General features: G+C 39.4%; 1 protein-coding gene across 1 annotated transcript; it reads right to left on the reverse strand.

Annotated features, from left to right (window-relative positions):
• Positions 1-243: 243 nt before the first annotated feature.
• On the reverse strand, positions 244-24,822 carry trim2a (tripartite motif containing 2a). Its single transcript, XM_056265110.1, has 12 exons — positions 24,625-24,822; positions 11,412-11,590; positions 9,845-10,079; positions 9,478-9,629; positions 8,268-8,448; positions 5,463-6,189; positions 4,989-5,092; positions 4,661-4,828; positions 4,268-4,436; positions 2,611-2,681; positions 2,295-2,435; positions 244-2,115 (listed from the first exon to the last, which is right to left on the reverse strand). Exons 2-12 carry the CDS (start codon positions 11,543-11,545, stop codon positions 1,963-1,965), a joined length of 2,235 nt encoding a protein of 744 aa, XP_056121085.1. The 5' UTR covers positions 11,546-11,590; positions 24,625-24,822; the 3' UTR covers positions 244-1,962.
• Between the last annotated feature and the right edge of the window lie 1,510 nt (positions 24,823-26,332).

Consider the following 26,332-nt stretch of genomic DNA (forward strand, 5'->3'; position numbering starts at 1 on the left):
TAATGTCTGCTGTTTCCAACTGAGGTTCTAGATAGCTTTCATAGTTTTATAAGGACACTTAATTTTTCTGTGTTGTACATTTTCATCTACATCTACTATTAATGAATAGAATATATTCGGAACAGTTCAAATAATGCAATGTGCTGTACAAATATAACGATATAACACTGGTCACATGAATGTGGAGCTAAAACAAATTTGAAAGCATGTTTTATGCCACAAACGTTAATACAGCAAAGGAGGAAGGATTCAAGCTTTATTGCTACAAAAATCAGGTTTGCGGGTGTAAAGGGGAAAGAAATACATTTTGGAATGTATGCAATATTGTGTATATTTTTGTGCAAACAAGCAGCACTAGTTCCACGTTTATGACAACGGGACTGTACAGGAGAACAGACATACGGTGAGACGAGGAAGATTTACTTTCTGCATTTGGCATTAGTACACTTGAAAAGAACACAGGGCACTTTTTCAGTTTAAGCATTATGAGTATGAACAACACAAAATAACCACTCACAACAACATATGATCATCACTAACTAATGCATGTCTTCTGATAAACGTTAAACCAGGGGCCCTTTAATATTAGCACTATACGTGTTTTTTGTGGTGCTAATTCACAAAGTGCATAGGGTGAATTATGCATTTGATACATCACTGAGTTTTTTCTGGGCAATTCTCTGAATTGAGAAATTAATTAGCATCTTTTTAATTCAGTGCAGTGATATTAAAAAGGTAGTTTTTTTGTCTATCTTAACAGCATATCAAGTGATTTGTTTCTTGCATATTATGGGTTAAAGTGATTACAGAGATGTACAGTAATTGCATTATACAAACATTGTACCAACCACAGTTGTGCACATCACAGTCATAATCAGAGAAGCACATATATTGTGGTATAAGTTATAAATATTCCTGACATCACTTTTAAACATAACTCTGGCCATGTATTGGTGATACTGGCCCACCATAGTGAGATTATTTTGTCTGTTTGATGTGTAGATAGATATATAAAATTTAATAGCAGTTTGGAAACGCATTACTTACATTCTTATACATGCCAGTACTTTGAAGAGTTCCCTTTTTAATCAGCTGAGTGCTGAAATAAGAATATTCAGATTCACACAGTAGAAACATAAACGCTTCCCCTAATGTCTAGCAGTTCTTGAGTCAAAGGTGAAGAACAGCATAACCTAAATCTATTGTTTCATTCTTAAAGGGACCGTTTCAATCAAAAATTACATTTCTGTCATCATTTACTCATCCTCGTACTGTTACAAATTATCGTGACATTCTTCCATGGAGCACAAAAGGTTTTTTAAGTATTGTGAACAGTCTCTTTCATTTAATGAAAGTGGAAAAACAATTGAAAAAGTAGTCCATACAACTCATGCGTCATGACAGATTTGCATACAAATTAAAGGCAATTAAAAAAGTTAAAATTGAACACATATTGTTTATCATCCTCTTCACTGAAACTGAAATCAATTACGAAAATGATGCGTCAATGCCAACATCATTTACGCAATTTATTTGATTTGAGAGTTACAGGGATGATTTTCAACGAATAACAAATTTCGTTCTGTTCCTCACAGCCTCTTTGTATGGCTTGGAATATATGGTTGCAATTAACTTTTAATAATACGGACCAGAATCGCCTATATTCTTTAAAAATGTGCCTTTTATATTCCATGGAAAAAAATAAATTAATATGGATTTTGAACAACATGAGGTAAAAAAATAAAATAAAAGACAGAATTCATATTTTTGTGTGAATTATTCCTTTGAATTGCAAAATCAATGTTTTTAGGTTTGCAAACCTCTATGATCAGGGTACAGACTCCCATTTCCTTCAGTTTGTTCTTCTCTCCAAGGTGAGGGTGTCACGAGGCTACAATGACAACTTCAATGCAATATGAGGGTCCCATTTGGCACGAGGGCGGCAGCTTTAAGGAATAAGTGCTATTGTAGATAACGGTATACTTTAAAACAGTGGTTCCCAGAGTCTGCCACCACAACGTGGCCATCAGAGGTGAGAGCCAGGCCTTGTGGGCCATACAGAGGGTCTGCGGAGGTGTTGATGTAGGACAAGAAGGATCCACTGCTGTCAAACACCTGGAGTCCCACAGATGGATGATATAAAGATGTTAAATCTAAAAAAATGTCCCAGACATGACTAAAATATTTGTGTACTGCTAGTCATCACACCGTTCAACAGATTTAATTAATCTCATACGTTAATGTGTTTATCACATTTGTTGGTGAAATATTCAGTTGATCTAAGCCTGTGTTACCTGTATCCGGCTGTTGCCCCAGTCGGCCACTATAATATTGCCATTGGCATCTACCGCCACACCTGTCGGTGCATTAAACTGCCCATTTCCTTCGCCATTAGAACCAAACTTCAGTAGAAACTCCCCCTCTGGACTGAACACCTGCAATTTGATGGCACAATCTGCATTAACACATCAATGTTTAAAAAGACTGAGGTTTTAAATGACTTTGAACAGGTATGAGTGAACTTGTTTTCAAAAAGTAACCACAATGGTGGCTAGCAAGACAGCACATTTTAGGAATATGACTATTATTATGACTACAGGAAATTTTTACCTTTACAGAATGATTATGAAAATCAGTCACAATGATTTCATTATTTGGATTCACTGCAGCAAAGTGGGGACCTATGAAAATGAAAGAAGAAGAGTTGCACATTCAACTTATGCTAAACTAAAGCCCTCTCATTCCACTAGTCTACTCAATAATAGTCACTGTTGTTTTTGATAAAATCTCTCCTGGTCTTTTTTTGTCATTAAGTGTCCCATAAAAGTGCTTGGTTACACAATCAACATAGCATTTGTGATATGTGGCTTTTCCTTTTGGTTGAAAAATTAGCTAGTGAAAACTCTGTTTTAGATACTGTATGAGCTGAAGGCTGAAACAATTTGAGCAAGCACAAGGTCGTTAGATTAATGCCGGCTTCATGTGCTATCTGAATTTATCGAATTCTATCTTCTAAAGTTGTAAGTATGACTGTGTTGGGGATAGTTCACCCCAAAAATGAAAATCCTGTCATTAATTACTCACCCTAATGTCGTTCCAAACCCGTAAGACTTTCGTTTATCTTTGGAACACAAATGAAGATCTTTTTGATGAAATCTGAGAGCTTTCTGTCCCTCCGTTGACAGCTATGCAACTACCTTGACGCCTCAAAAAGTTCATAAAGAGATCGTAAAACGAATCCAAATTAATTGAGTGGCTTAATCCAAAATGTTCTGAAGAGACATGCTTGCTTTATATGATGAACAGATTGAATTTAGGCTTTTATTCACATAAACATTCATCAACTCACACATCAGTTGTGGTAAACGGAAGCTCAAGCATGTTTGCTTGACGTGTGAGAACCAATGAGGTTCATTCTCGTGTGTTATGAGAGCAAGAGGTTTGTTCTCACGCGTCAAGCAGGTTCGGTTGAGCTTCTGTTTATGTTCGCTGATCAATGTTTAAATGTGAATAAAAGCCTAAATTAAATGTGTTCATCATATGAAGTGATCTCTTCAACTCAATTCATATGGATTAGTTTTACGATCTCTTTATGAACTTTTTGAAGCGTCAAAGTGGTAGTTGCATAGCTGTCAACGGAGGGACAGAAAGCTCTCAGATTTCATCAAAAAGATCTTCATTTGTGTTCCAAAGATGAACGACATGAGGGTGAGTAATTAATGACAGAATTTTCATTTTTGGGTGAACTATCTCTTTAAAGTGCTGTTTTGTCAGAAAGAATAGAAATCATGGAAGATGCCAGGTTTATTCTTGCCTATTTCTTAGGGAAATCTTATTAAAGCTAAAATGTATAGCGAATTTTGAAAAAAATGTAGCATCCAATTTGTTGGCAACCACATAAACATTACCTGCGCTATTGTATACATTCACCGTCTAGAATCTGGGATTTCTTTCAAATAAATGCTGTTTTCGCTGTGTAAAATACATACACTATGCATCAAATGGCTTTTTATACACATAATTGTAAAAGTTATATACTGTATATGTTATGGGAAAAACAAATGAAACTTAACAGTCACTCACTACAGCAATGGTTCTTACTCGGCCATGTTTAAATTTATGTCCTGCCCAATTCGGAAACTTGGGTATCAAAATTAGTTTTGCGAAGCCATTCATGCTCAATTTCTTACTAGGAAACTTCTATTCAAAATAATTCGGATAGCATGTGAAGACTGAATAAGTGCCCGTATGTAACCAAGGTAAGTACCTGCAAATTGCTTGTCACTGTTGCCTCGGTTTCCAAACTTGGAAACAAGTTTTCCATTGGGCTGAAAAATGAAGACGCAACAAGATTTGTTGTCAACCACAATGATGTGGCCATTTCTATCAACCGATACACCCTTAGGACCCATGAGCTTCCCTGAGCCAATTTTAGTCTGAAAAAAGACACAGAGGACACAAGAGTGAAAAAAGACACAGAGGACACAACAGAGAAAAAAAGTGTTAAAATTCAACCTGAAAGAATTTTCCTTTAAGTGTATTTATAAAAAACATGCCAATAGCAAAGATTTCTTATACTAACAAGTATTTGGTAAAAATCTATTCTTAAAAGTTAAAATTTTCTTTAATAAAACTAATAATAAAAAGCAGATGCAGATACCTTAAACTTGCCATCACTGGAGAAAATGCTGACCCATTTGTTATCATAGTCAGCAATGATGATGTCACCATTGGGGTGCACAGCGACACCAGTTGGACGTTGAAGTTGTCCTGGTGATCGGCCCCTCACTCCAAAGCGACTCTTAAATTGTCCATCATTTGAAAATATCTACAAATGAAACAATTTACATACATCTTAAATGAAGCACTTGTTTTCTTACTGGTTTCATTTAAATGAAAAGGGCATTAAGCAACCCACAGAACGATGATAAAAATAAAAAGAGTAGATTTAAACTGTGATTAGACAGGTGATGTGTAGAACTGTATACCTGAACACACTGATTGTTACTGTCTGCTATCAGGACCTTGCCAACAGAAGAAGCAGCAACTCCCTGCAGATTGGTGAACTCACCCTTATTTCTGCCTTTAGTTCCTATGGAACAAAAATAAAAGATGGATGGATGGACATTTTTCATTCAGGATAATATAAATGCTGGGTTATTGTATTTTTGTGGACATTCATTCAAAACTGAAGGTTCTTTTTTTTTTTTATTGTTCAGTATCTGCCAATATAGGATATTTAATTGTTTATTAAGAGTATAGATTTAATATATCTACCAATATTGGACACACACTAATCATTAGATCCACAAAACACCTGGAAATTTAAAAGCTGTTGCACTTTAACAAATATATACTTTTCTCAGCAAAAGTAATATGTACAAATATTTGAACTGATAAAAAAGTATTCAATTCATTTTCAAAAGTTCATTTCTTAAGCCATCTGTTAGTGCTTATCATACCGATTCGGAACATGAGGTCATCTTCAATTGGGTTTTCTTTCCGTTTGCCGGTGCTGTACATGCTGGCAGGGCGCTTGATGGCACGCTGTTTCACATGGCTACTTCCTGGAGATTTGAGGCGTTTCTTGCCTCCGTCTGCAGTCAGGGAGATCTCTGTCATTTTGTTGGCACGTATGCTGAATGGGCTGCCTTTAATATGCTGATCATAGAGCTTCAGCGAGAGCGTGAAGCGGCCCTCACACGGGGCCGTGTATACAAACTCATAAGTGCCATTTTTATGATCTGTGACTTCACCTTCCCCCACTGTGGTGCCATCAGAGGCAGAAAGATCAGCTATGAGCAGAGCATTTCCTGTCCGGCACAGTCCGCCGTCTCTGTCTTTTGTTGTTATCGTCACAGAGGTTGGCTGTCCCACAATGCAGTGCCTCAGGCCTTCACCGGTGGCAACAGTTTCTGCGGCTATAGCATTGGTGGTTACTATAGCACCTAGGTTGTGGATGGATTTGCGAAGACCGTCGGTCTCCACCAAGAAGTCCAGCTGGTTGTTCTCCTCTGGCCAAAGAGGGAGCTCCTGATTGGCCAGCTCGTCAAGACGCTCGCTCATCTGCTTCTTGACCAATAGGACCTCAGCTTCCGAGCCGTGATTAAGAGCCTGCTCGGTGAAACTGCAGCTGCTGCATATGCCCTCCTGCCCCTGCAGCAACGACTCCAGCTGGGCTTGCAACACCTGCAATGACATTCAAATTATATTTCAGTCATGACAACTCTCAGAGTGGATACATTTCAGCCAGCATTTATTGGCATGGGCATTAAATATACATAGACTTGATTTTGGCGGACGAGATCTGCTATGCTGCTGCTTCTGAGCAAATACAATCATTTGTTCAGCTTAGTCAAAAATAACCAACCAAGAAAAGGCTGCTGCAAGAAATGGTAGAACCCCAGTAGCATATCTCTACAGTTGGTGCTGGGGAGGAGGAGGGATAACAGAAGTATTCATAATGCGCAGCGTGCCGATCGCAGGTTAGGGTACAATAATATGGTTACGTGATTTGGACGTACTTCTGATTGGCTAGTGCCGCGGCATTGAAAGAACCAATCGGTGTTCGGGCGTACAATAACACTAATTTAATGGCCTAACGCTACAAATAAGTGTTTCTGAATCCAATTGAGCCTGAAAGGGTTGTTCACAATGGCATAAATATTTAGATCTGCAACCACACAGACATAACAGCACAAACAGATGATGATACACATAAACTGCATATACAGTAGGGTCCAAAAGTCTGTGTTTTTAGATTTATAAAGATTTAGAAAATGTAAAGACTAAGAGGAAATATTTAATATTTTGCATTGTTTCTAGATCACCAATCAAATGCAATAATAGTGTGATCATCTCAACTCATTTGAACAGAAGACCGGATGTTTTTACTTCCATTAAAGCACAAGATGCTCTCTGGAACATTTGCTAAAAACCACTAAAACCATTTTAAACTGCTAAAAACCAAACCATTTTCACTTGTGGAGCCCAGTGTCTGTGTAAACAAACAAATGCTAGCAGTTAATCGGTGCTAAAAGCATGTACTGGACAACATAAAAGTCACCTCTAAATGAACATCAATTCCTGACATGTACAAGTGCTAATCATTTACTGAATCTGGTACATATAAAGCCATTCTGTCATAGAAAAAAGGTCTGATGAATCAGCCAGCATAGCATGACAAGGACCAAATGTACTCAACAGTGACAGATCCATGCTTTGATAAAGCCACCCTGTTCAGTCAGAGTGTCCAGTCATTTCAAATACAACATCATGAAAGGATATCAAATGAGGAAAAACTTGACAACGTTTGATCCTAAAACTAAACTAAACTCCACAAAAAACTGAATTCAGAATCCTACCTCACCTCAACTTGTTTATCACAGTCCTCTTCCATTACAATGCCCCAAACTATCTGTGCCTGCTAGCGACTAGCTGTGCTGCCTTTGTTTACTTTGTGTTTAACGGTTGACTTTGTAGTTGGTCTGGTTCTTCCAGATGAATCATTCCCATGTGACGCACTGCCAGCTGCCAGGACTGATGTCAGACCCACACAGAAGCATGTGCTACAGAGTTGTTCATTTGTTGAATCATTTATTTGACATTGGTCCATGGCGATTATGTAATAGATACAGTAGGTGCGATCTGTGGCTCTGCCTTCTTTGACGTGGAAATCTTCTCCCATTAATTTCTTCTTTTTAGTCAGTTGAGGTCAGACACGAGTATAACATGAACACACTGGAGAGCTGCTTTAGAAATTAAAGTTGGGATTCTAACTCAAAGTGACACTGACACGTTTCTTTTTTCATGGTTAATACTGTAGAGCTGCTTGCTTTAAAGCGCTCTATTGTATAAAGTGGTATATAAATAAATGTGAAATGACTTCACTGGAGTGCTGAATTGTAAAGCTGGTGCAAACATACTGTATACTCTACAATACTATGATCAGATGTCTTTACTGTTTTCTCACTGCTGACATTTTTGTTGTGTTTATTTTGTTATTGAGAGGAAAGTGTGCATATTTATCTTAACGCCGCATGGGGATGTTTGCTAACAGTATAGCGCTGCTCAGGTATTTCAAACTTCTTTTTACCTCTAAGCGAAGAACGGAAAGAACTTTGCCATAAGTATATCGGGCCTTTAAGGCTATTTTAACAAAAACTTAAAATAATACAAAAGATTTGATGGTAAGAACACGCTAAACAGCTAATTACTTACTAATGATAACATTTTAAAAACGATAGCCTCTAGATAAGTGTACTAGCCTTCTGTTTGAGTCCGTAGTTGACCTCCAGCTCCATCAGCAGAACACTCTTCCGGACATTAAGGGTCTTCTGAAGTTCCTCAAAAGTAGCATGAATCACTTCTTCTATTGAACTCTTCTGATTGCTCAGCTGCTGCAAAATCTCAGACAGAACCTCCAGCGCAGAGTCAATTTCTGGCAGCCTAAGGAAAAGAAGAACAAGTTACTCATTTTATGTTACTTTTACTACAATTATTTATACACTACTAGTCAAATGTTTGGACAAATCTACTCGTTCTTTGTTTGTTTTTTTATTACTATTAATTTTCACATTTTAGAATTATAGTAAAGTCGTTAAACCTATTTTTTTTTGGTTTTTTTTTGTTTCCATCACTGTGTATGTTAAAGCAGTGGTTTTCAATCCTGATCCTGGGGACCCACCGCTCTGCACATATTGTATGTCTCCCTTATTTAACACCTATACATACATTTAATGTTTTTAAAATAAGTCTCTTATGCACACAAAGACTGCATTTATTGATTAAAAATACAACAACAACAAAAACAGTAATATTGTGAAATATTACTACAATTTAAAATAACTGGTTTCTATTTGAATATATTATAAAATGTAATTTATTCCTGTGATCTCAAAGCTGAATTTTCAGCATTAATACTCCAGTCTTCAGTGTCACATGATCCTTCAGAATCAATCTAATCTGATTTGGTGCTCAAGAATCATTTAGTATTATTATCAATGTTGAAAACTGTAGAAAAAAAAATAAAAAAAAAATTCTGTAACATTATACACTACCATTCAAAAGTTTGGGGTCAGTAAGATGTTTCTTTGTGGAAAGAAATTAATACTTTTATTCAGCAAGGATGCATTAAATTGGTCAAAAGTGACAGTAAAGACATTTATAATGTTACAAAAGATTCTATTTCAAATAAATGCTGTTCTTTTGAACTTTCTATTCATCAAATAATCTTGAAAAAAAATTGTACACAACTGTGTAGCAGTGTATATACACATAATGTACTTTATATAATCTAATAAAACAGGCCTCTCTGGATGACATATTTGGTGTAATGGGTGAAATTCACAGTACATTTCAGGTGTTACTGTGTATTAATTTGCTTATCTTCATACTGAGTAAAGACCTTTTACTTAAACAGAAAACAATGTGACAAAAAATTCTGTAGCATTGTGTACGTAAGCGTATGTTACATGCCTGTTTTTGACGGCGTCCAGCTGCTCCTGTAGCGAGGCTTTGTGCTGTTCTAAAACATCCTTAAGCGGGACGGTGGCGTGTTCTGCGTGTTCGCCGCTTGTACACTCCTCACACATGGCTGTCTCGCATGGTGGACAGTAGAACTCCATTACCTGATGAAAAGAGAGGGAGAAGCATCCCTGCTGGTGACAAGCCAAAGACAACTTTTCACATTATGTTTACTCCCTTTGCAAAAACCTTAAGGAATTTCACATACAAAAATGAACAGAATGCAACTTGCCTGGAGGAAAATACTTCTAACATATCATACAGTCAGGCTTCTGTACACTAAAGATCTAGTTATCCTGTACTGCTGTGCAAGTCTTACGTTTCCTCCATGATTGGGACAGGAGAGTGGTTGTCCAGTGGCCACTCCATTGATAGCGTCTGTGCAGTCCTCACTGAGGTTAATGTCTGGGCTCCTCTTTAGCACCTCCATCAGGTTGGTGATGAAGAAATTACTCTGAAGTGCCGCCACACCTTTCTCCGGCAGGATGGAGGTCTGACGGCACACGGGGCAAGACAGAGTCAGACTGTGGGCGGGAATGTAGTTCTGCAGACACCTGGAGCAATATGAACAGATTATTGAAATGACAACCTATGTGGTAGTAACTGGCTCTCACCAGAAAGACATATTCATATTGTTTTTTTTAGATAAAACTAATCATTGGGCATATTGTGGGCACCCTGTATAGATTCATGTGTAGTGCTATTCTGGAATAAAACGGCAAACACCTGGTTAACACCCATGTTTCCTGTGAAATATAAGGGAAGTATATAACATTGATGCTGTGTACCTTTCCCTTCCCTTTCCCTGTTGTGTGTTGCTTCACGGATATGGAAATGAGCCTTTAAAGCCTTTGAGTATCGACAACAGCACCATCTGCTGGTTTGTAAATGTACAACAGCCATAAAGCCAGGAAATATAATGCATATTGTATCAATTTTAAATGTTATTAGACACAGGCCATTCTAGTTTTTAAAGCAGATGCAATTTCTTACATAAGTATATAAGCTTTTGTAAGAATTATCACTGCTTCACTAAAACACCAAAAGCAAATGGCTTAGAAAACTTTAAAAGTACACTACACTCCTCACAGTTCAGACTCAGATTAACGTTCTGACACGGAAATCGACTGAACAGAAAATGAGGCTTTGTTTGTCATCACTCACGTGGTTATCTGAATTGTGCCGCATGCTCAATACATGCATTGGCAACCCAGTACCATACTGTATATTACATCACTAGTTGCTTCTATCATTTTTGTTAAATGCAAAAAGCTGGTATAGAAGGGACATCCTAAAATTTCTAAAATCTTTTTCTCTCAGTTTTATTACTCCTCTATGATCCTAGACGGAACTGTGTCCAGTCAAACTTTATGGCATCTGTGAATTAGTAATTGGCCAATACTAATATTTTGTTTCACACTTGTGCATGTACACATTTTGTCAGTATTTCTATTCATGTTCACACAGCATCTATTAAACATGCATCGGGTTCCCTGCACGTCTCCTTCAGACAAAAGTGTTGACGTATTTTGCAGGCGCCCACTCTCTATACTCTGCTGATGACGTCATAGACTTTGACTTTGACCACTGACTTTCATCATATGGACATTTTTTTGTGATTCTCAAAAGGCACGTGTATGAAATGCATACTGGTTTAGGACGACAAGAATGTGAGTGAATAATAACAGAATTAAATATTTTTAAGTGAAATATCCCTTTAAGTTGTACTCTGTATTACAAAGCCTTCTAATGAGTAAAATTACCTTTACAGAACTAAGAATGGGAAATATAAAATTATGTAATTTACTCTTAGCTTTGCTAACAAAACAAATAGCTGTAAAATAACCAAATTAAGCAATAATAATGGAATATCAGAAATGAAGTACCTTTCACAGAAGGTGTGGAGGCAGGGAAGGACCTTGGGATTGTTGTAGCGATCCAGACAGATACTGCAAATCAGGAACTGTTTGTTGATCTGACGCACCACAGGACTTGGGAGGGTAGAAGCTTCAGTGGCCATCCTAACACTCTATCAAAGGCCTCCCACAAGTCTTCAGCCCGGGCCCTGGGGAGAGGGTAAACGAGTTCAAATAAATAAATGAAAAAATAACAGATGACATATTTTTCCTGGAAAGGCCCACATGATGTACCCTTTTCCTTTTTCTGTGAAAACATACTGTATTAATGAACACAAATAAGGTGCTAGGTGCAGAGGATTTCACGTCACAACACTGGAATTCCAGTTCTCAAGAAATCCTAAGCTTTCACCATTATACAAGGTAGATTAGTAATTAAAGCCTGCTGTCATGACTTATTGTCAGTGGACAAAAGGATCAAATTAATAATTTAAAGGGTAAACCATGAGCCACCATGACTGACAGTGGACAGTGACCTGATCTGAGTGCAATGTCACAGCTACAGCACAATATTAAATTAAATGTTTACTGGTTAACTCTGGATATGTGGTATTGCAGCACTGCATTATAGGCTCCTTATGATCGATTGTGTTTTTTCCTTTTTTTGTGTGCTAATTTGGATTTTTTTTTTAAAGTAAAGTTTTCATATATGTTCAAAATGTAATAAGACATACTGATTCACACACAAGATTAGGGATACGCCAATTTAAAAATTCTGACCGATATGATAATAAGCTGATACATATTTCCATGTTATGGCTGATAGTATAGTAAATTCTACACTAATTTGTGTAGTAAGTAATTAGTAAATAAGTTTGTAAATAAACAAGAGAATTAATAATAATAAATCAAAAATTAAATTTAAATTAAAATTTAAAAGCTACAAGTAATTTTTGCCATTGCAACTTTAAAATGTACAGTATGAAAAATGAAGACCAATTAATTTTAGGATTTGCTAAAAAAATTATTTGTTATTAAATGTGTTAATACATTATTAAAGGAGAACTCCGGCGCAAAATGAACCTCGGGTGTAATAACACATTGGTACAGACTAAATCATTCCCTGAGATTTGTTTTCATGATAATCGAATATAAAGAGTTTTATCTCTAAAAACAGTTTAGCTTATAACGCTAGTATATTGGGCATCGAGTAAGCAAAAAGAGATCGCTAGTTAATACCATTAACAAGGCTCAAATTAGCCCCACACTAACACGGCAGCATAATGAGTGTCCTTACATGCAAACCGAAGCATTGAGAACTTTGTAAGTGTATAGACAGTTTAATAAGAAGATACTTTACACAGACAGTACAGTTAGCGCATACAGACAGGAGCCATCTTGGAAAACAGTCTCGATCAGTCAAACCACGAGGGTGAGCGAACAGTACGTGTAGATATTGAAGATAAGATAAATTATATATATTTTTTTATTTTCTCTGTTGCATTCAGTGCTTCTCTTATGCGCTCAATGCTTTCTTCCGGAAACAACGGACCATATGAGATTCCAAGTCACAGTTCAGCTCACGTATCACCGTGTTCGTGGTTTGACTGATCGAGACTGTTTTCCAAGATGGCTCCTGTCTGTATGCGCTAACTGTACTGTCTGTGTAAAGTATCTTCTTATTAAACTGTCTATACACTTACAAAGTTCTCAATGCTTCGGTTTGCATGTAAGGACACTCATTATGCTGCCGTGTTAGTGTGGGGCTAATTTGAGCCTTGTTAATGGTATTAACTAGCGATCTCTTTTTGCTTCCTCGACGCCCAATATACTAGCGTTATAAGCTAAACTGTTTTTAGAGATAAAACTCTTTACATTCGATTATCATGAAAACAAATCTCAGGGAACGATAAAGGGTGTACTCACACTAGGCACGGTTGCCATGAACCGGGCCCGAGTACGATTGTCCCCCCTCCCCACTCCCCCTCTGGCCTGCACTCACATAGGGTTTCAGCATTCGTGCCGGAGCACGCTTACGTCATTATGGTGCGTGCAACGGTTTCGGGATAAACAAGAAGAGCGGCGCTCTCTGAACACAACGGAGTCCATCGCTCTGTTTTCTTTGTGGATAATTTTGTGTCGTTTGGTCCACGGTGGTCCACAGCCCTCTCACAGCCTGTTGTTAAACAGATGCGTCGCCTTAGTGGCGCGAAAATTTTCACGTAATCGTGCTGCTCGTATGAGGAGGTTTGCAAGGTACCAGCTGAAGTGCAGCAAGGACTTTGCAGCTTTGATTACGGACTGTGTTGGTTTTGGAGCGTCGCAAAACCATGACGTCACGCGTCCTGTTCCGTGCTCCAGCACGGTTAGCGTTCACACTGCATGCGAACCGCGCCCGAGTCCAACTGAACCGTGCTCTGGCCCACCTCTTCCAAGCGGGCCAGGGCCGGCTAATCGAGCCGCGCCCGGGCACGGTTCGGAGCACTCACACTAGTCAAACGAACCGCGCTTTGGTGGTCAAACGCACTCGGGCACGGTTCAAACTGGCTAGTGTGAGTACACCCTTAGTCTGTACCAATGTGTTATTACACCCGAGGTTCATTTTGCACCGGAGTTCTCCTTTAAGTGTTAAATATTAACTTTAAGTGAACCTTACATGACAGCTGTCAGGGGTTGCGTGTGCTAAATCCGAGAAGAAAGATGCGTGACGCAGAATGAACTAATAACAAAGACTGTTAATCAACACACAGAGCAAAAGCATATATAACTAAAATTGACTGACTGAGGTGGAGCGGAAGAGCCAAAGAGCCAAGGCAACATTGAGGGTCTGGAGGGCCACGGTGGAACACAGACGCACGTGGAGAAGTGGGCTTAGCAGACCAGGGTGGGAGTGAGGACAATGGAGGAACCGGAGTGAAGGAGGAGCCCGGCGGAGCCAGAGGGGTGATGGAGATCCGGAGGTCTGAAGCAGAGCCAGAGCGACGACAGACCAAGGTGGAGCCAAAGGGAAGAGGGAGCCCTGCGAAGCCTGAGGGATGACAGACCATGGTGGAGCCGAGGAAGCATTGAGCAAAGGAGGCCCAAGGTGGAGTCCGGGGCTAGTGACGACTTGGAACTGGGCTTAACCAGCGACGGTTTGGACAACATTAGACTTATCCAGCGATGACTTAGACTTGGTGTTTGATGACAAAGACGACTTGGAACGGGCCTTAACCAGTGACAACTTAGAACTGGGCTTAGCCAGCGACGACTTGGAGCTGGGCTTACCCAGGGACGACTTGGAACTGGGCTTAACCAATGATGACTTGGAACCGTGCTTATCCAGCGATGACTTAGACGACTTGGAACTGGGCTTAACCGGCAAAGACTTGGAACTGGGCTTATCCAGTGACGACTTGGACAACATTAGACTGGGCTTATCCAGCGATGACTTAGACTTGGTGTTTGATGACAAAGACAACTTGGAACGGGGCTTAACCAGTGACGACTTAGAACTGGGCTTAGCCAGGGACGACTTGGAACTGGGCTTAACCAATGATGACTTGGAACCGTGCTTATCCAGCGATGACTTAGACGACTTGGAACTGGGCTTAACCGGCAAAGACTTGGAACTGGGCTTAACCAGTGACGACTTGGACAACATTAGACTGGGCTTATCCAGCGATGACGTAGACTTGGTGTTTGATGACAAAGACAACTTGTGACAACCAGTGACACCTTGGAACTGGGCTTAGCCAGGGACGACTTGGAGCTGGGCTTAACCAATGATGACTTGGAACTGGGCTTAACCAGCGCCGACTTGGAACCAGGCTTATCCAGCGCCGACTTGGACCCAGGCTTATACAGCGATGACTAAGACAACTTGGAACTGGGCTTAACCAGTAAAGACTTGGAACTGGGCTTATCCTGCGATGACTTAGACGACTTGGAACTGGGCTTAACTAGCGATGACTTGAAACTGGGCTTATCCAGCGATGCCGAGTAACTCCACTAAAATGCCCTCAACAATGGACGCTGATGCCAGGCAGTTAGTGGTGGCTTTTCCAAAGCGGACATGGCTGACAGCTGGCTGGGCTCTGGGTCTGGAGTGGGGCTGGTGAGGTCTTCTTTAATGGGGCAGACAGTGAAGGGTAAGTTGCACTGCGCCAGCATCCACTGGGCGAAGCTCCCTCGAAGACAATCCACAGGCAGGCATGCCTTTGACCACTCTTTAATCCCGGTTTTTATAGAAAACACAAAGCGAGTGGTCGGGATAGTGAGTGAGACACGTCAGATGGAGAAAGCCCCTTGCCTGATCCTCAACGGAGCGATTCCCCTGCCCCATCAGGATATCCATGTTACATTTTCGCAGTTTAAATCCTTTCTTCACTCTCTCGTTCTGTCAAGGGTTGCGTGAGCTAAATCCAAGAAGAGAGATGCGTGATGCAGAATGAATGAACAACAAAGCCTTTTCATCCATCGATAGCATCCACAACTAATATAACCTCAACAAGAGACAATTAACAGAGAAGAACTGAGGGCTTAAATACATGAAGGATAATCATCAACAGAACAGGGACAGGTGTGGACTAATCAACTAATGAATGACTCGAACATAGACAATGAAAAATAAGACTAAAAACTAAACAAGACTAAAACTAAACATGACCCTGACAACAGCAAAGGAAATCTAAGTGAAAAAAAAAAGAGATGGAAATGATATGGAAATGGAAATGAGCTTGCACAATTAAATATCTAATATCAATTGGTACAGAAAAATGTCTAATCTCGTCCAGTATGGTACAATTTATCATGCATCCTTACACAAGGCCCAAGCTCAGGTTATGATCGATTTTTTTTTATAAATGTTTAATGTTTTCTTTCTTTCTTTATTTTTTGGGGGCTGCTCCTTTTTACATAGTAAAAATGAAGGCAAAATATCAGCATTTTAAGGATACTTTTTAAAAGGCTTGGTTATCTTGTTGCAGTGCAGGTTGGAGGCTTTCACCGGTTTTGTAAATATCTATTTTTATTTTTAAGAGATGCATTCTACAGTACCCCTAAGATGTTATTAAAACAGAAAGAGTCGTAGCAGTAAATATTTCATTAGGCCTTTAAAAGCTGTCTGTTTTAATGCACACAATGCAAAAAGCCAAGCAGAAGAGCAGGCCAGATATCCTCACTGCTGAGCAGAGCAGAATCATGCTTCTGTGTTTCGATCCACTGACCACAACGTGCTCAGTGAAAGTCAAACTCTAAACACAGGCTTCAGGACAATAACTGACTGAAAATGATGCTCTGGTGTGGGATATGGAAGCTCATAAAGAGAAAATTGAAGGGTTTGTCTGCACTGGGTGCCGTATAAGGTAATCATTTTAGAGTGAAATGCAAATCTCTTACATATTGGGAAATCTATTTAAGACTACAGTTTAGAAAAGCAACACCGTCTCATTGTGGATAGATGGTTGGTTAGTATGAAAAAAAAAAACTTGCTTTTACATATTCACATTAATACCATACCTTATCATGAAAACAAATACAGTGATAAAAAGTCCTAAAATGTATTCTTTAAAGACAGACAGATAGCTTGTCTTATCCAGTCTGACCTCAATGATGAGGAAAATTGAGACTTTATGCTCTAAGATTAAAATGCTTCAGATTGCCACAATACCAGCATGGTTCCACTCAAACCCATTTGTTCTGTAATTGCTATAATTTCCTGTGTAGAGTATACTCTTTCTTTTCTTTAAGGCAAAGTGATTGTGTTTTTTTCCTTTTGCTCTGCCTCCAACACTCTTCTTGGACCCTGATGATCTTAAGCTCCTCTTGAAATCAATAACACTGCCTTTTCACGCATAGCTACAGTGTGAGCTTCATGTTACATGTAAATCATTTCTGCTCAGTTCCTAATTCCAATACTAAATTTGGCAAATTTGTGCAGTCATTAGTACTGAGGGGTACCAACAGTACAAAGTTGTATTACTAAAATTACTAAAATGGAAATACAAATTAATTAAAACTATATTGAAATATAAATACATTAAAGCTGCAGTCCGCAGTTTTTCCTCTTTGTCGCCATCTCTGTTCGAAATCTGCAATTGCAGTTATTCGCGGAATTATAAACTTTACGTGAGTTGTACCTCGGCATGGCACAGCGCGGATGAATCCTATGTTTTGAGGAGAATGTGCAGCTGTCAGTCACCGCGCCGGTGTGGAGACTGGCAATCGACATCACCGATTCTACTTTTTGGTAAGTATGACCAACATAAGAATTTTCACCCTAAATTGTCATCTGAACAAGTAAGTAACATCCACGTTTGTTCTTCTGACCAGAGCCGGACAGTAACGGAGTACATTTACTTGAGTACAGTACTTGAGTACAATTTTGAGGGATCTGTACTTTACTCGAGTATCATTTTTGGGGATTACTCATGACTTTACTCAAGTACATTTGAGAGGCAAATATTGTACCACTACATTTCTATCCATAACCGTGAGTACCCGTTACTTCTAAAAAAAAATTTAAAAAAAAAAAGGAAAAAAGAAAAATCTCAGAAACCTTCAATTTGTTGTTTCCCTCTCAAACGTGATTGGATCGTGCAGGCGCCACTGATTGGGACAGCCTATCAGCAAATCACCATCACCTTCAGCTCTGAACTGACGCCAAAGTAAACTCCATGGTCAGATTTAGATAAGAGACGAAACCATTGACGAAACAGGTTCAAATGTGGGTGCAAAAAATCCATTAAAACTCTAGCAGAGGTTTGTCAGAGCGTTGCCATTGTGCATTGCCTTGTGGGCAAGTGAGAAATGTTAAATAAAGCAACATGGTAAAAAGATGAAAATTACTTGAATTAACTTTCAATTCCTTTTAGATTATCAAAGGTATTAACATCAACATTTTTCATAACTCCATGTAGGACGTTTCTGTACATAAATGCATAGCACGGTTCGCGTACCTACCCCGAAGTGATCAAATAAAATTCTGTATCAAATTTATAGGCAAAGACAAGTAGTTTGTTTAGGCATGGTTTGTAGGGAATTACAAACCTGCACACATATATTCGAACACACATAACTATAGAATCAATTCTTAATGCGCATGTGAACGCCATCAGCGTTAATCACAGGTTCAGTGTAAAGTCTGTTTAGAGAGAACGGCGTTGTCTTAGCGGCCCCTAATTTAATAACAAATGATCATTTCGCCGGAAGTGAATCAACCAAAACTAACTTTAGCTGGAAATAACATTATTCAAGAATCGCTATAAAGCCAAAACAATCTCTGTTACCTTAAATTATGTGTATCTCTGTAAAGCCGCTTTGAAACAATCTACATTGTTAAAAGCACTATATAAATGAAGATGACTTGACACTGTGGCAGTAATGCAATATTTAGAAAATTGACCCTTGTACTCTTGATACTCAAGTACTTTTAAAAACAAGTACTTCAGTACTTTTACGGTAACACTTTACAATAAGGTTCATTAGTTAACTACATTAGTTAACATTAACTAAGAATGAACAATACTTCTTCAGCATTTGTTAATCTTTGTTAATGTTAATTTCAACATTTACTAATACTTAATAAAATCTTGTTAACATTAGTTAATGCACTGTGAACTAACATGAACAAACAATGAACAGCTGTATTTGTATTAACTAACGTTAACAAAGATTAACAAATACAGTAACAAATGTATTGCTCATGGTTAGTTCATGTTAGTTAATACATTAACTAATGTTTAATAAATTAACCTTATTGTAAAGTGTTACCACTTTTACTTAAGTAAACATCTGACTGTAGTACTTTTACTTGTACTTGCGTAAAATTTAGCAAGGGGTATCTGTACTTTTACTCAAGTAACGAAGCGGTGTACTCTGTCCGCCTCTGCTTCTGACCAACTAACGGAAAAAAAAACATTGCAGTAAATCGCGCTGATTAAATCTAACGATCGCTTATCATATCACGTCAAACCGTGCAAATGATACTTTGTTGTCAAATTGTTAATGTTAACAACATCAGCATTGCGTGACTACATTTAATGCCCTTCAGATATTTATCCTTGTTTTCGCATGGGCCCGGTTGCAGTCTCTTTTTCCAAACTCTCAGTCCAAAGTCTTTTGCATTTTACAACGGGTGAATCTCTAGGTGTCACTGGTGATTGTCGTTTGAACCCCGCCATCAAATTAATACGTTTAATTATAACTAGTGCACTGCTGTGAGAAAAGGCTATAAATCTCCACCTCCAACATCCTTACACGCAATATAGCTTATACTAGCCGAGACTCCTTCTTTATGTGTACAGATGTGACGTAATGACTCAATATAGGCTACTAGCCGAGACTCTTCTTTATGTGTACAGATGTGACGTAATGACGCAAAGACATGCTCGAATTTCCCCCGGAAATCCACCAGTACCACTGGAATTAAAAACATTATTACAAGCTTACCGTTTTGAATTGAGCTATGGCTGGTTATGTACTTGCTCAAAAAATTATTTTGGATAATTTTTAACCCAAAAAAGTTACGGACTGGAGCTTTAAAAAAAATGACAAGACTCGAAGAGCACATAAGTTGAAAAAATAAATGAATAAAAATTTAAACGGACAGCATAAAAATAAATGACTAATAGTTTATAAATAATAGTTCAATAACACAAACAACTTTCTCCACGGTTGAAACTAAGCTGCAAACAGTTTGTTCTGTACTTCTGCAAATGTCTGACATGTGTGCATTTGAATGCATGAACACATGAACCCACATTTAAACATCATCGATGCCTATATAGTTTTCATAAATCTGACTCGCCCAGTTGCGTTGAGGAAATACGGAGGAAGTAGGATATCACTGATAACATCAGAAGAACTAATGAAAAGAGTAAATTGTGGGATCATCTGTCAGACCTTGGGATGTTCCCGACTGTGTATATAACAAGATGCTGTAGGCTACATATCATACAATTGCTCATATTACAACTGAATATCAGCTGGGATGAAAATGACTAGTAAGACACTGGCATTAGAGATGTAACAAGCAATTTATGAGAAAACATCCACAAACTGTCATCTAAAATAGAAACATTAGATATGATTCACAGGAAGTGCAGATTAGCTTGCAATGTAGGGCATGTCACAAATACTGTAGATCAGTGAGACTGAGAGAAGCAGGACACAGCCACAGTGCTGGAGCGGATCCCTCAAGGGCATCACCCCCTCGTTCTACTGGAAAAGAACTTCGCTGAGAACATATCACCATAGCAACATTGAGAGACGTAAGGAGGCCATGAATATCTGAACCAGAGCATAAGGGGGCGTTCACATAGGACAATTTCTTAAATTAAAACCAACTAAACGGAACACAATGGAAGTGAATTAACTAGGGGTGTGACGGTTATTATATAACCGTGAGACCGACGGTTATAGTTGAACACCGTCATTAGAACTCTATAACCGCCAAAACCGTGCTATTAAAATATTTTTTACAAACATTTTTTATCATAGAGAATGTTTAAATACTAATATCAGCTTAAGAGGGAAACGGAGGCTGAGTGCTGGAGATGATTCGGGAGAGGTCTGTGCCCCTTTACCGATCAGAGCGCGCGCTGACACGGAGTAAAGCCTTGTTTATACTCGACGCGTCCGCACGAGCGCGAGTCTCCGCTGACTGCGCGCGGACCTCTCCATATGGACGAGGCGTTTATACTTGACGCGCTCGCCGTTGTGCTATTCTGTGAAACGACAGGGGGCGACTCGGAGTAATTCTCCTCTAAACCACCAGGAATCAGCAGTGAAGAAGTAGTTTGCCATTTATTAGTAGTTTATTAATTTCTGATTCATATAAAAAGAGTAATAAATGCAGTAGGTTTATTGTACTTTCACTGCATGTAAACTAGTAAACAACTGAAGCCTTATTGAAGAGTGTTTAAACCTTAATTTCATCAGCAGGGCTTACTTCTGCTATTGTAGGCTTATTTTGTAAATATAAGCAGTTACTTTAGAGTGCAAACTGGGTGCTTAATGTAAATGTGTTCCTATTCAAAAAATGAGAGGCTTTTATGGTCGCCCATCAATGCAAATGTCTCTGTGTATAGAAGGATCATAAACATGCTGATACAGACGCACCAGTTCGGCCAGATTCGGCTCGAAGTCGTTCATCTTCGGATGCGGCGCCGCGCGCGATGTTACAAAAAGTGCCGTGCACACCGCCAGGCGAAATGGGGTCTTGCGCACCCAACGCGCACGACCGCCCACACCGCAATGACGTCATTTTTGCCGCGCGCACTTCGCGCTCTTGCGGACGCGTCGAGTATAAACAAGGCTTAAAGCCTCGACGCGTCCGCACGATCGCGAAGGTGCGCGCGGCGAAAATGACGCGTTCGGTGCACAAGACCCCATTTGGCTTGGCTGTGTGCACGGCTTTTTTTTGTAACAGCGCGCGCGGCGCCGCGTCCGAGGATGACCGACTTCAAGCCGAATCTGCCCGAGCATGCACGTCTCACCGCGCCGGCACGCAGTTTGCGCGCCTAAATTGCAAAGTTCATTCCAAAGTTTTTTCGTTAAGGTTTTGTTTACTGTGTGTGATTTATTAAAAAAAAGCACGTTCATTGCAACGTTTGTTTGTTTTGTTAGTTAAAGATTTGTTTACTGTGTGATGCATTTAATGGAAAGCACATTCACTTCTAGTTGTCTTGCTGTTCATGTTAAATAAACGTAGAGCCAGTAGCTAATCCGACGACGGTTATGTTACGAACCGTCACATTTGACTCACGTCATAACCGTCATCACCAATTCTGAAACCGGCACACCCCTAGAATTAACTCCCATACACTGATGCAAATAAAACAGATAGCGTACCCTAATACGTAATATGTGAATGTATCTGTATATTGATCTGATTGGTCCATTGTTTTAAAAGCAACATTGATTTGATGTAAATTGGTGAACTATTTTTAACTTGACATGGTGTCAAATCACAGAGTTCAATATTTGAACTTGAAGTTTAAATATTGAACTTCCGAAAACCAGTCAGTATCTGGTGTGACCACCATTTGCCTCACGCAGTGCAACTCATCTCCTTCGCATAGAGTTGATCAGGTTGTTGATTGTGGCCTGTGGAATGTTGGTCCACTCCTCTTCAATGGCTGTGCGAAGTTGCTGGATATTGGCAGGAACTGGAACACGCTGTCGTCTACGCCGATCCAGAGCATCCCAAACATGCTCAATGGGTGACATGTCCGGTGAGTATGCTGGCCATGCAAGAACTGGGATGTTTTCAGCTTCCAGGAATTGTGTAAAGATCCTTGGAACATGGGGCCGTGCATTATCATGCTGCAACATGAGGTGATGGTCGTGGATGAATGGGACAACAATGGGCCTCAGGATCTCGTCACGGTATCTCTGTGCATTCAAAATGCCATCAATAAAATGCACCTGTGTTCGTTGTCCATAACATACGCCTGCCCATACCATAACCCCACCACCACCATGGGCCACTCGATCCACAACGTTGACATCAGCAAACCGCTCACTCACACGACGCCATATGCACATCTGCCCTGTACAGTGGAAACCGGGATTCATCCGTGAAGAGAGCACCTCTTCAAAGTGCCAGACGCCATTGAATGTGAGCATTTGCCTACTCAAGTCGGTTACGACGACGAACTGCAGTCAGGTCGAGATCCCGATGAGGAAGACGAGCATTCAGATGAGCTTCCCTGAGACGATTTCTGACAGTTTGTGCAGAAATTCTTTGGTTATGCAAACCGATTGTTGCAGCATCTGTCCGGGTGGCTGCTCTCAGACGATCTTGGAGGTGAAGATGCTGGATGTGGAGGTCCTGGGCTGGTGTGGTTACACGTGTTCTGCGGTAGTGAGGCCGGTTGGATGTAGTGTCAAATTCTCTGAACCGCCTTTGGAGACGGCTTATGGTAGAGAAATGAACATTCAATTCACGGGCAACAGCTCTGGTGGACCTTCCTGCAGTCAGCATCCCAATTGCACGCTCCCTCAAAACTTGCGACATCTGTGGCCTTGTGCTGTGTGATGAAACTGCACATTTTAGAGTAGCCTTTTATTGTAGCCAGCCTAAGGCACACCTGTGCAATAATCATGCTGTCTAATCAGCATCTTGATATGCCACACCTGTGAGGTGGATGGAGTATCTCGGCAAAGGAGAAGTGCTCACTAACAGAGATTTAGACAGATTTGTGAACAATATTTGAGAGAAATAGGCCTTTTGTGTACATAGAAAAAGTCTTAGATCTTTGAGTTCAGCCCCCAAAATGGGGGCAAAAACAAGTGTTGTGTTTATAATTTTGTTCAGTGTATATTTGTGGCCAGCAGGACGAGGCCGAGGGCCGTGAGAGAGCGGCGCGAGGCCGGTGGCGTGATTACTGATGAGCGACACCTGCACGACGCACCGATCTCGTATCTCTCACGGAGGAGCGGAAGCATAAAAGGAGGAGCGACGACAGTGGAGATCGAGAGAGGACAGGCCTGAACTGTTGTGGTTTTTATGTTTTATTATGTGACAGCAGTCGTCCGTGAGGGGCTGCTGTCTTTTACTTTTGTTTTGTTGTTGATTTATTTTATTATTAAAATCTTTAAATGTTCACCGGTTCCCGCCTTCTTCCTACAACATCTAACCTCATTACAATATTTCTATTTTAACAATTAGTGTCTATGTTTACCAGTCATTTACCAGTCTATATATATATATATTACAATAGTCAGGCAACTCTAAAACAAACACATTTCCCAGACTCCTAAAGCCCTTGTAATTTTCCGCATACCATCCCTGCTTGGGTCTGTTACATAATATTTATATAAGCAAGCCTTGTGCAGAATTTCTCTGTCACATCAAAGAGTGCATGATAAAGATGACACTGATTTTAATACCAGACTGAATAACAACAGGAATTTACCCCTATAAATTAACAGATCATTTAGGCTAACACTACACACCAGAAGTCACAAAATAATGCAGTTACTGTAGTCCTTATGCCAACCATAATGATGCATCAAGAACAGATTATCCTAAATATACATCACCTATCAAGATATAATTTTTTTACACAAACAAATGAGCAATAATGAAGTATTGCAGAATCAGAATAAAAGAAGAAGCCTACATTCTGGCCAAAATAACAGTGTAAAAACATCATGTCATTGAGTATTATCATCCAGTGACAAAATGTTACCAGCAGCAAGAGAATCAATGGAGCATCAACAGTGTATATCAGAAAGAGCTCCAGCTGTAACCTACCATCAACCAGCTGTTCTCAAGGCACCATCCCACATGTTGATACCCAACAAATGCTGCGTTTCACGTCTGCACTGAGAAGAGAGGAAATCTGAACACAGCTAAGCCAGAAAAAGGATGACAGCTCATTTCAAACTAGCATATGAGGAGAAGGATTACTGGTCTCTCGCTCTCTCTGGATCTTTAATCAGGCCACACCTTTCTTTCGTTCACTCTCTACGTCATTCATAAATTCAGCATGTAAACATTCACTCCCCCCCTCCCCTCCCCTCCCCTCCCCTTTTCCTCTCATCAACTCACTCTCTCTAAATGCTAACTCACTGCAGTACTCTTTGCAAAGCATTGTGGGATTGTGATGTAATTCTGAGACTTAGAGGAGATGAAGGTGCAGATGCCGCCAATGCGAGTCTGTTTCTCAGCCAATAGGGCATTAGCAGATTAAGGTGAACAATGATGCAGGAGCAAAAATGTGTGTGTGTGTGTGAGAGAGAGAGAGAGAGAGAGAGAGAGAGAGAGAGAGAGAGAGAGAGAGAGAGAGAGAGAGAGAGAGAGAGAGAGAGAACATGAGAAAGCGCAAGCCAATGAGATACAGCTGCTTTTGTCAGCATGCATCATTAGTGCTGACTCACAGTAAGGCAGTCAGAATAAGAGGGACGCTGTGGGACTGAAACACACACACACACACACACACACACACACACACACACACACACACACACACACACACACACACACACACACACACACACAGCTATAATAAACAATACAGTTCCAAGAATTTAAGCTTTTTGAATATGAATTTGTTAATGAATAATAATTAAGAGATGTGATCAAAACCAGATTAAAGGAATGTGAAATGAAAAAAATAAAAATCACCCTCAAGTCATTCCAAACCTTTATTTTTCTTTCTTGTATGGAACACAAAAAGAGATATTTAGCAGAATGTCCCAGCCATTTTTTCATATAATGAAAGTGGATGGAAAAGAAAAGCTTTGAGCCACACAATAAAAATTGATGTGTCAAAACATTGCATCTACACACATATATATATGTGTGTGTGTGTGTGTGTGTGGACACACACACATATAAAAATTAGTATATGTAATTTACAAAAATTAAAGTAATATGGATTACTTTTACGATGCCTTTATAAACTCTCTGAAACATGCAAGTTTTGGTTGCATGGACTTTCAATGTACAGAAATCTCTGCCTATCTTTGAGGATGAATGAAAGTTTTATGGGTTTGGAATGACATCAGGGTGAGTAAATGATTACAGAATTTTCCTGTCAGATTTAAACTTATTATATAACCAGTGTAACTCATTTAATAATGAGTTCTGTGGTGTCAAAATATCATGAAATGTTATTGCTTTTTGTGTCCACTATTGAAATTCTGCTATTGTAACAACCCAAGTTTGTACATAAATAAGCAATCAGGTAAAGTGTAAGAAAACAAAAGCATAAAAGGAAAGACAAATTCATATACAGTTTTATAATCTACAAGTGGCTCTAATTTTCCAATTGCTCAAAAATAATATTAAATGCATATTTAACATACTCAACAACAACACCAAGTTTAGCATCAAAGAAAAAGCAAAGTTAATCATGACATTAATAATCATGATCATTATTAAGACAATATTTCACAATATAATATGCATTGCTTTAAACAGAAATTTCATGGTAGGGTTTACTCACTCTTACAGAGAT

Source organism: Rhinichthys klamathensis, unplaced genomic scaffold (genome assembly GCF_029890125.1).
Source record: "Rhinichthys klamathensis goyatoka isolate OS25496 unplaced genomic scaffold, OSU_Roscu_1.1 h1tg000229l_1, whole genome shotgun sequence".
NCBI classification, from domain to species: Eukaryota; Metazoa; Chordata; class Actinopteri; order Cypriniformes; family Leuciscidae; genus Rhinichthys; species Rhinichthys klamathensis.

Bases quoted from the DNA above. Each gene is read 5' to 3' on its own strand.
- trim2a (XM_056265110.1), bottom strand. From the start codon at position 11,545: ATGGCCACTGAAGCTTCTACCCTCCCAAGTCCTGTGGTGCGTCAGATC. The intron at 10,080-11,411 runs GTACTTCATTTC...ATATTGCTCCAG, and splicing joins CTCCACACCTTCTGTGAAAG to GTGTCTGCAGAACTACATTC. The intron at 2,116-2,294 runs GTAACACAGGCT...GTGGGACTCCAG, and splicing joins GGGGCAACAGCCGGATACAG to GTGTTTGACAGCAGTGGATC.